This window comes from Pyrgilauda ruficollis, unplaced genomic scaffold (assembly GCF_017590135.1).
Source record: "Pyrgilauda ruficollis isolate IOZ18807 unplaced genomic scaffold, ASM1759013v1 scaffold949, whole genome shotgun sequence".
In the NCBI taxonomy this organism is placed as follows: domain Eukaryota; kingdom Metazoa; phylum Chordata; class Aves; order Passeriformes; family Passeridae; genus Pyrgilauda; species Pyrgilauda ruficollis.
This window is the reverse complement of record NW_024531588.1, coordinates 1-11,183: the sequence shown is the minus strand read 5'-3', so window position 1 is coordinate 11,183 and position 11,183 is coordinate 1. Positions and strand designations below refer to the sequence as shown.

Here is an 11,183-nt window from a genome sequence, read left to right as displayed (position 1 = left end):
ATTCTGACCCTCTGAGTACAGGGGTACAGGGGTCTCATCCTCTCCAGGACAGAGAAGAGCAGTAAAATGTATGACAAAATATTCTTTTTGCCCTATAAAACAGTGCTCGGTCTTCTGTCTCCTTGAATTCAGAAATATAACAGCACAAATGGTGTTTGGTTACTGTAACTGTACAAAGTTTGGAAAAAATATTCATTTCCTTTGGCTATATTTGGTGAAAATTCCATAAGTCCTTCAGAGAGCATTTTCTGAAGGGTAGAATCAACATGAAATAGTAAAAAGGAGATTGATGCTGGTCTTCTTACTGTTCATGTATACAGTGGTTTCTTGTTGGGAGTAAAAAGTTGTCCCCACATGATTTTCTCCATTTGTGTCAGAGCATTTGCATTCTCCTTTTTTTCCCTTTCTCCTGCTACTCTCTGAACTGAGTTTGAGCATTTTCTTTCCTTTTCTGCTTAAGGACTGCCACCCCATGTATAATAACTGATTACTTGAATGATGTCTCTGATGCATGGAATATTCAGAAAGCCTCACACTGTGTTTTGTTGAAGTTATAAAGTTTAACATGGTGAATTTGGATACCCCTGAGTGTAAAACTGAAATAAAAAGAACACCTGAATGTGTTGTATGGAGGCAGTCTTTGTATTTTCCTTTGGCCTAGCTGGTGGGTAAGTGGGCTTATCTCTCCAGTTTCAAGATGCAGCAGATAAAGCATTCAGGAAAATTGGGGGGACAATGGAATTGCTCTCAGACCTCTATGGTTCTTTTCAGAACTGACCTTTACACTGAGATGGAGCCCAGGCAGACCAGGGGAAACTGGGCCCTACCTTCACACATGTCCTAGGTGTGCTCTGTGTCTGTAAAGCTGTGATGTGAGGGAGTGACCTCAAATCTCCTGATGGCTGCATCCGCAGATGGCAATTACAAGGTGTTCGTAACACTTCAGATGCAGGAATTTTGGAGAAGAATGGCAGAAAAACAGGAAGTACTTCCCTTGGGAAGTATTTTTAGGGAGTGTCTGAAGGTGGGAATTTGACAATTCAATAAAAGAATAAAAACTGCTACCAGGGAGAAGCTTTGGTGTCATGAAATGCAGAGGACTTCTCCCACAAGGCCCAGATGAAAAGGTAAGTCCTGGGGAGGAAATGGTGTAGTGGATGCTGACCAGAAGACGGATGAACATCAAGGATGAAGTGCTCCATAATCCAGTTAATCTGGGAAGACACAGGCCTCTGCTGTGCTGTGTTCTGCTCCACAAATACACTGGTGGAGGGTTAGATTAATCTCATTTTAATCAAGGAACCGGCAGGTAGGTCCCTCTTCCCACTGGTGAGAAAGCCACCTGCAAACAAGAAGTCTGCATACAAAATTCTTTTACTGGAACTCTAAAAATTATTAATAAAACTGGTTTGCTCTGTCAAAGTCCTGTAGTGTCTTGACTGAGTGGAACAGGGGCACACCTCCTTTCCTGGGACCAGGATCTGCTTGGCATCCTGTGTGTGGCTGAATTCCTGTGTGAAGTTACTTTTGCTAAATGTTCTCCACATCTAAAGGGATGTGAGATTACCTGTGCAAATCTCTTCCACTAATGTGTGTTATAAAAGAGAATTGGTGTGTGTCTCTTACTGAGATCACGAGGGACCATCACCTTCTCTTGTTAAACTTCTGGGGTTTGAGTAATTCCAGTTTGAGGCTTCAAGTGTCTGAGGCTGTTCATAAACATATAGTTTATTATGGCTTTTACCCTGTGAGAGGGGGAAGCAGTGTCCTGTCTTGAAAGGCCTGAGCACACTGCTGAGTTCTCCCAAGAAGCTCACTGGAAGTGCCCTTTAAGAAGGATTAAGACCTTAGTCCAGCCCTCCTTACCAGAATAAATGTTTTGGTTTTTTTTTTTTTCTGGATTTGTTGGTCATCAACACAGATGAGCTAATCAGATGAGCTAAGCAGCCTGGGCTGCCATGGTCATTCACTGGTCAAGTTCATAGTCCTGAGGGATATGGATCAGGCAAAGAGTAAAGTCAGGACCATGAATTTTAGGATAGCAAACATCCAGCTCTTAAAGGATTTAGTCAATGGGGCCCCTCAGAGGAAAGTGCCCTGAAGGACAAGGGAGCAGAACAGACCTGGCAGATCTTTAGGGACGCTTTCCATACAGTGCATGACCTCTTGAACCCATCTGTAGGAAAACAGGAAAAGAAGGGAACAGACCAGCATGGCTGAGGGAAGACTTGCTGGTCAAACTCAGGGGCAAGAAAGACATGAGCAGCAGTGGGATCAGGGACAGGTGTCCTGGGAATAGTTTAGGGATGCTGGCTGGGAGAGGGTCAGGTCAGCCAAGGCATGGATGGAGCTGAACTCTACAAGGAATGCAAAGAATAGCAAGAAGGACTTCTACAGGTAAGTCAGACTGAAGAAAAAGGTAAAAAAATCCCTGTATGTCTCCTGATGAACACAACTGACAATCTGATAAAAACAGACCACGAGAAGGCTGAGATACTCAGCCATATCTTTGTCTCAGTCATCACTGACAAGGTCTCTTCCCACACCTGTCAAGTGGATGGAGCTCAAGGCAGGGACTGGGGGTAAAAGTCCCTCCCACTGTAAGAGATGATCAGGTTCGAGACCACCTGAGGAACTTGAACATAGAAAAGTCTGCTGCTGGCTTGTGCTAGCACATGGGTTTGGAAATCTGAGGTTGCTAATGGCATTCGAATATTAAGATATATTGGCAGAAAAGGTGAGGAGACTAAAAAGGTCATCCAGCCATGACTGCTGAAAAAGCTGTGCCATTAGTGGGGGGAAACTGTGGTTGTAAACTAATGGGCTATGACTAGTAATACTTCTGCTTGTGAAGAGAACTTTATATCAATATTGTATCACCATTACAAAAACATTTTCCTGTGCGGTCGAAAGAACACTAGGACGCCTCTGCCTTCTTACCGGTCTTGATCAGCTTCTCAAACAAGAGATGGGCTGGAGAAGAGCAGAGGCAGGAGGTCCCCTCTGGACGCGGCCCGATGTCTCCGTGGCGCTGTGCTGTCCCCGCGAGCTGCCGTGGGAAGGCAGGACCGCAGCGCTCGGTGCCTGCAGTGCCGGCAGAGAGCTGCGGGCGCCGCTGTTGACCGAGAGGAGCGAGAGGAAACTCGGAGCGCTGCAGCCCCGCCCGCTGCGGACCGGGTCCCTTGTGTGCTCCCTCTTTGGCTCGGCAGGCACCGGATTGGAAGAGTCCCCGCGGTGCGGATCGGCGGTGCAGCGAGGCGGAGGGCCCAGCGGCAGCGGGCGGGAGCGGTGAGCCGGAGAAGAATTTAGAGGAGAAGCGGGGGCCGGAGCGGGTTGCAGATCAGAGGTCGGCAGGGCGAACTGCTCTCTGTGTTGCGGTGCCGCGGCGGAGATGTGCGCGGCGGGGAGGCGCTGGGGCCGGCGGCAGTCCTGAAAGTTTCCTTTGAGAATTTTAGCTGCACCTTATTTCTACCTCTAATTCAATCCTGTAACAATTAGCTCCCTGACTTCAAGGAGTATGTAATTGCTCCCGTCCCGCTTGTTTTAATGAACCTGATAGCTTTGTATTTTCGGGATATGGTATCTTAATGTTTTCTCTCTGAGAGCCTGTTGTTGAAGATGCTTTTGAACAAAAAGGATGAGATTACCAATAAGCTACAGGGAAAAATACGAAATATGTGTTTTAATTTACATATAATGTCATGAGTAAGTGATAAGTTTCCGGTGCGGTTAAAGATCCACGCGCACGGCATGCCTTTGCCTTCCTCCCGATGGTGATACCCTGGAGGATGAAGGCAGAGATCGGCTGGAGAAATGCGGAGGCAGGAGATCGGCGCTGGACGGAAAACGAAGTCTCCTTGGCGACTGTCCCCTGTACGGAGCAAGGCAGAGCGGGCAGCGCTCGGTGCCTGCAGTGCCGGGCGGAGGCTGCGGGCGCCGCTGTTGACCGAGAGGAGCGAGAGGAAACTCGGAGCGCTGCAGCCCCGCCCGCTGCGGACCGGGTCCCTTGTGTGCTCCCTCTTTGGCTCGGCAGGCGCCGGATTGGAAGAGTCCCCGCGGTGCGGATCGGCGGTGCAGCGAGGCGGAGGGCCCAGCGGCAGCGGGCGGGAGCGGTGAGCCGGAGAAGAATTTAGAGGAGAAGCGGGGGCCGGAGCGGGTTGCAGATCAGAGGTCGGCAGGGCGAACTGCTCTCTGTGTTGCGGTGCCGCGGGGGAGATGTGCGCGGCGGGGAGGCGCTGGGGCCGGCGGCAGCGAGCTCTGCTCTGCGCCGTCCTGCTGGTGGCGTGGCAGGCGGCGTGGGGGCAGCTGCGCTACTCGGTGCCCGAGGAGATGCCCAAGGGCTCCTTCGTGGGCGACGTGGCCAAGGACCTGGGGCTGCAGCAGTCGGCACTCAAAGACCGAGACGCCCACGTTTTTGACGCAGGTAGGACACGGTACTTTTTTTTAGACTTGCAGAACGGCCACTTATCTATGATGGAGCAGGTGGACAGAGAGGAGATATGCGCAGCTGTTGCTAAATGTGTTCTAAATTTTGAAATTCTTGTAAAGCGTCCAATGAACATTTACAAAGGGGAGGTAGAAATACTGGATATTAATGATAATCCTCCCAGTTTCCCAGAAAGAAGAAATGTCTTAGAAATCAGCGAGAATACTGCACCAGGTGCACGCTTCCCATTAGAGAGAGCTCATGATCCCGACATAGGAGTGAACTCTTTACAGAATTACGAATGTAGCGAGAGCAGCTATTTCACCTTGGACATGAAAACTGGAGGTGATGGTGTGAAATATCCGGAATTATTATTGGTGAAATCTTTGGATCGTGAACAGCAGGCTGATCATAATTTGATCCTGACAGCCACAGACAACGGGAATCCGGTGAAATCAGGGTCGACAACAGTCCAAATCATTGTGTTAGATGGAAATGACAATGCTCCAGAATTTACTCAGTCTGTATATAAGGTGACTTTGAAAGAAGACGTGGCTGTAGGAACTCACGTGTTACAAGTGACAGCGACTGACAGAGACGAAGGGCCAAATGCAGAGGTAAAATACTCGTTCTTTCAGATCCCAGAGAAGTTCGACAAGACTTTTAAGATGGATCCGGAAAGTGGAGAAATTGTCATAACAGAGAACTTGAATTTCGAAGAACACGAGTTTTATGAATTGGTTGTGCAAGCTCGGGATGCGGGCGGACTCTCTTCCCACAGCAAGGTACTTATCAAGGTCGTTGATGTAAACAACTACGTTCCCGAGATTGTCATTATGTCCGTGTTCACTCCGGTTCCGGAAAATACACCACTGGGAACAGTAATAGCAATTTTCAGCGTCCAAGACAGGGATTCTGGAGCGAACGGAGAGGTGCAGTGCAGCATCAGCGACAGCCACCCGTTCCGCCTAGAGAAGTCATTCGATAATTACTACCGTGTGGTGACTGCAGAACTGCCGACAGCGGCGCCTTGCGCGGCGTGCCCGTGTCGCACTTCGTGGGCATCGACGGCGTGCGCGCCTTCCTGCAGTCCTACTCGCACGACGTGTCGCTCACGGCCGACTCGCGCAAGAGCCAGCTGCGCTTCTCGGCCGCCAGCTGCTGCGACACCCTCCCGGCCGGACCAGCTGATGAGGCTTCGAGTGATCTCGCCCCCTCAGGAGATCAAGTTACCGAAAGCGGTGGGCAAGTTTCTTTTCAGGTACGTTAATTATTTAACTGTTTTTAGTAGGCGGGGTGTTTAGGATTCTTAGGCTAGCCACAGATGGTTCACAGTCTTATAAACCATTTTTTAAGATAGTCACCCGGTAATGAATGTTATCTCCCGAATGCGTGTTGAGTCTGCTTCGTGTGTTTTACATACCATGTCTTTACAGCTTGTAAAAGCTCTTTTTTCCTAGCTTTCCCTGAGGCTGGAAGGTTCTGTTGCATGTGTAACTTCACAAGGAAATTTCATTGTCTTGGTCTTCTACCGACTGTTTAAATTGTTTAAATACTTGCTAGTACCCGGTTCTCCGCATTTAAATATAATCCCCTGTATCTGCTCTCAAATTCCGGTTGAATTCGTGGATCTTGTAGCTTGAAAGCCGACACTTTGAACTCCAAGATTTCTTCCATATCTGCCTTCAATAAAGGAATTATTCAGTCCTTCTTAAGGGCAGCTGGAGAGACTCTTATTAATTGATGAAGAATTCCTCTGATTGAGTTTTTTTTTTTCCCACAGCTGGGTTTCGTGACTTTACTTCTGGATTCTATACAAATTGTCAATTACTGTGCAGGCATAGTCATCGAAGTAAAGTATATTTACTAGAATATAGATTAAAAGATACTTAAATGCAAAATGTAATTCATCGCTATCTATTTATAGTAAAGCTAGTTTTGGAATGCGAGCTAATCTTGAAAACACAGATCTGGACAGTGTTTCAGTGTGTGATGCATGAAAATGTGTGTCTGGATTGTTACAGGCAATTCTCATATAGGAGGCAGTGAATTATCTGTGACATATTTCAACATAATTCCCCTGCCCCCATGTAAACAACCACATCCATCTCTCAATATCTTGTGGAGATGCTCATAGTCTTTTGTGTTTCTGAAACATTACGAATTCAAATCCACGGCTTGTTCTGGCAGAACGTTAATTTGTTACCTGAAGTTGTGTACAGGTTCGGCTGGATGGAAAGGAATCATCCTTCACTAGCTGAACTACCAGACCTAGCAGGAAAATACATTTTCTAAGGAGACGTTACTGATTCGGGGAGGATTGCTTGACACTGGCACCTCAGAGACACAGGACTGGAGAATGTGCCAGGACAACTCTATCGAGTAGATAGTGTGGAGAGTTTTCTAACCTCTCCTTGTCTTCTGCATAAGGGGTTGTGATGATACACAGCCTTCCTTCAGGATTTTTTGTTGGTTTTTTTTTTTTTTTTGGTTGATTGGTTGGGGTTTTTTTTTGTTTGTTTGTTTGTTTGGGTTTTGGTTTTTTTTGTTTGTTTTTTTTTTGTTTGTTTTGTTTTGTTTTTTGGGGTTTTTTTTGTTTTTTTTTTTTTTTTTGTGGGTTTGGAGATTTTTTTCTTTACTGTAAAAGAGACTAGGATACAATTTACAGGTAAGATAAAACGGCTTTTCACAGGGAATCTGTTTACTTTGGTTGTTCAAACAACCATAGCTGCCGCCATTTCCCTGGAAATGTTCTTTAATGCCACAAAACAGCTACAGGATCTGTCTGTTTAGGATATCAGGGAGTGGTTTGTGGGATACACACACTGAAGTAATTCGGGGTTGGGTTATATGGGTACCGATAAGATGATGCTGAGCTTTGAATGTCAAAAGAGATGGGATCAGGTGTGATGTGACCGCTGTGGTGTTCTCAGAGCCTGGGATCCCCGGCTTCGCTTGTCCGTCAATGACAACTGTTCAAAGCTGGAAAGCTTAGTGTTAGCTGGGGATGTCTCACCTATCGTAAATAAACCCACTACCCAAAGCAGAGTTTCAGCGTTCGATCCGCCTTGCCTTTTCCCTCACGGAGGCAGCACGACGGCAGCGGGGACACTGAGCACTCCACCCTAGAGATCAGTAAGCTGACAATGGCGCAGAGACCAAGATCCTACCCCACATCCCTCAAGAAAAGGGAGAGGATCTGTCCGACAGAAGACTTGCAAGTGTACGCAATCCAGACAACAGGAATTCCTAGATGCACGGTTTCAGTACTGATAGACTTTCTGTTTCTCACTGCTGACAATATCTGTATTTTCCAATCCTTCCCGATGCAAGAGAATGCAGGGCAGGACCTTGGGGGTGTTCTTTTCTTGGACGCTGCGGTTCTCAGGCACGGACTCAGGGTGTCACTGTTGGCCAAGGCGGAGAAGTTGCTCAGCCGTCGACTCCTCCCCTGCGCCCGCGTAGCGCTGCACCGCACTGCGCAGAGCAGAGAGAAAAGCAGGAACCGCTCGACTCAGCCCGTCCTCCGACAGGCAACAGGGATTTCTTCTATTTATTTCTCTCGAATACTGGTTCATCTACCCGGAAAGGCTAATTTTTACCCGTCCACAGAACACCCTTCATGAAAGCACGGAATGGAGGTCAGATCGGCAGCGCAGGGCTGGGCAGGCGCTGGGCGGGTCGCTCTGCTGGCCGCGGTGCTGCTGTGCGTGTGGGGCCGGGCGGCGGCCGAGCGGGTCCGCTACGCCATCCCCGAGGAGCTGGGCAGAGGCTCGCTCGTGGGGCCGCTGGCGCGGGACCTGGGGCTCAGCGCGGACGAGCTGCCGGCGCGCAAGCCGCGGATCGTCACCGGTGATGAAAAGCAGTACTTCGCTCTCGAGGAAGATAATACAAATCTGCGTGTAAACGGCAGGATAGACCGAGAGAGCATCTGCGGGGCCGTGTCACCCTGTGTCCTCAGTTTGGAAGCAGTTGTGGAAAACCCTTTCGACATATTTCATGTGAGTGTTACTATTCAGGATATCAATGACAATGCGCCGCAGTTTGACAGAGAATTTGTTACCATAGAAATTATCGAGTCGACGCCTCCTGGTACCAGGTTCCCACTGAGCAGTGGCAGAGACCCCGATATTGGAGTGAATTCTTTACAAAACTACGAACTTACTCCCAACCCACTCTTCTCCCTTTTAGTGAAGGAGAGCCCTGATGGAACAAAACACGCGGAACTGGTGCTGGAGAAAATCTTAGATCGAGAAAAACAGAGAAATCACCATTTGATACTGACGGCGGTGGATGGTGGCGATCCAGTCCGATCTGGGACCGCCCAGATTAAGATTAATGTGACCGACGCAAATGACAACCCACCAGTATTCACCAAAGAAATCTACACAGTTCGACTCATGGAAAACCTGCCAGAGGGGTCCTTAGCTTTTCAGGTGAAAGCTACTGACAATGACGAAGGTACAAATTCAGAAATTACTTACTCCTTCAGCGACATATCAGAAAGTATCCGCCAGCACTTCACTCTGGACCCTAGGACAGGGGACGTGAAGGTTACAGGACGCTTAGATTATGAAGAAAGGAAATACTACGAAATTAGTGTTGAAGGCAAGGATGGGGGCGGGTTGACAGCACACGCCAAAGTGCACATAGACATTATAGATGTAAACGACCATGCACCAACACTTTCCCTCCTGCCTATCCTGAACCCGATACCCGAAGACTCAATCCCGAGCACAGTTGTAGCTGTGATTAATGTTCGCGACAGAGATTCGGGAGAAAATGGAGAGGTGAGCTGTAAAATGGAGGGAAATTTGCCTTTCAGATTAGAAACTTCATCAGAGAACACATACAAACTAATAATAGACAGTGCCCTGGACAGAGAAAACGTCTCCGCTTACAATATCACCATCACTGCCACGGACCGGGGCAGGCCGGCGCTGTGGAGCAGCACGGAGCTGGTGCTGGAGGTGTCGGACGTGAACGACAACGCGCCGGTGTTCGAGGAGGCGGCGTACAGCGCGTACGTGGCGGAGAACAACGCGGCGGGCGCGCTGGTGCTGCGCGTGCAGGCGCGGGACGCGGACGCGGGCGCCAACGGGCGCGTGAGCTACTGGCTGGCGGGCGGCAGCGCGGGCGCGGCGGGCGCGGCGCCGCTCGTGTCGGTGGAGGCGCGGAGCGGCGCGCTGTACGCGCAGCGCTCCCTGGACTACGAGCAGTGCCGCGAGTTCACGGTGGCCGTGCGGGCGCAGGACGGCGGCTCGCCGGCGCGCAGCTCCACGGCCACGGTGCGCGTCTTCGTGCTGGACCGCAACGACAACGCGCCCCGGGTGCTGTGGCCGGCAGCGGCGGGAGGCGGAGCCGCTGCGGCGCCGGGAGAGGCTCCGGGAGCGGCGGCGACTCCTTTCGAGGTGGTTCCGCGTTCGGCCGAGGCCGGGTACCTGGTGGCCAAGGTGGTGGCGGTGGACGCGGACGCGGGGCGCAACGCGTGGCTGTCCTACGAGCTGGTGCCGGCGTCGGAGCCGGCGCTGTTCCGCGTGGGGCTGCACAGCGGCGAGGTGCGCACGGCGCGCGCCGTGTCCGAGCGGGACGCGGCCAAGCAGCGCGTGGTGGCCGTGGTGAAGGACCACGGGCAGCCGGCGCTCTCGGCCACGGCCACGCTGCACGTGGTGCTGGCCGAGAGCTTGCAGGAGGCGCTGCCGGAGCTGAGCGAGCGGCCGGCGGGCGCCGAGGCGGCGGCGGCGGCCGAGCTGCAGTTCTACCTGGTGCTGGCGCTGGCGCTGCTGTCGGCGCTCTTGGTGCTGAGCGTGGCGCTGGCCGTGCTGGCGCGGCTGCGCCGGGCCGGGCCGCCCGCCGTGCTGCGCTGCCTGGGCGCGCAGCGCTTCTCGCTGGCCGGCGCCGCCTTCCCGGCCGACTTCTGCGAGGGCACCTTGCCCTACTCCTACAACCTGTGCGTGGCGGCGCCGGCCCGCGCCGTGCCCGAGGCCGCTTGGCCGCCGCCGCCGCCGGTGCCCGTCCTGTCTGCGGAGGAGCTGCTGGGCGGCGATTCCTGCGAGAAGCCGAACCTGAACTGCAGTGCCGTCGAGAGAGAGGTGCCCGCCGGTGCCGACGCACCGCAGGTCTGCAAAACCGTAAGCTCTTGCTGTTCTCCTTGAGCCTTTCTTAAAAGGCTTTCTCTTTTTCCCCAGATTGATGCATTTGTCGAGACCTGGAATTATCTTTTGGTCATTACTATTTCATTATTCATCTAAGAGGTTTTGTCTGCATCCCTTCAGTTGATTAAATTGTATTAATAATTAGTAGCTGTGATGGGGAATCATAACTGTGCAGGACATTAGCTGGTTCTTCATGAAGGAATTAGAGAAATAATGCAGATTTTTTTCCTTCATGCGCGGTTTATCTTGAACATTTATTCTGGGACCTGTTTAAAAGCTAGCTACATACCCATTGTTTAATGCTTTTTCGGTCTTGCACTCCAGAAAGACTCCTCTGTCATGGATAGAAAAGTGACAGGTTCTTCATCCGGAGTAAAAGAAGAGACAGACACTCATCTCTTGTGTGAACACTTGCAGAAATGGCAGGACTGGTACAAATAGCAGGGCGACTTAATTCTGCTAGTTTTCTTTTTCCATTCTGTCTGGTAGTTCCCTTTTTCCTTTTTACCATGCCTAGTATTTCCTTCATACACATGTGTAGATGAAGACTGAGGTCTCAAATGGGGGAAAAAACAGGGTTTTTTTTGTGTGGTTTTTTTTTG

General features: G+C 50.6%; 2 protein-coding genes across 2 annotated transcripts; both read left to right on the top strand.

Annotated features, from left to right (window-relative positions):
• The first annotated feature begins 4,215 nt into the window (after window positions 1-4,215).
• Window positions 4,216-5,797, top strand: LOC121365383 (protocadherin gamma-A7-like). The gene is given in 3 exon segments (XM_041489515.1): window positions 4,216-5,439; window positions 5,442-5,687; window positions 5,783-5,797. Coding segments are annotated over 3 exon segments (1,485 nt in total).
• Window positions 5,798-8,061: 2,264 nt separating this feature from the next.
• LOC121365384 (protocadherin gamma-B5-like) lies at window positions 8,062-10,557 on the top strand (the record flags this gene model as incomplete). The annotated part of the gene is made up of 1 exon (XM_041489516.1): window positions 8,062-10,557. A coding segment is annotated over exon 1 (2,496 nt), but the record flags the coding sequence as incomplete, so codon positions are not given.
• Between the last annotated feature and the right edge of the window lie 626 nt (window positions 10,558-11,183).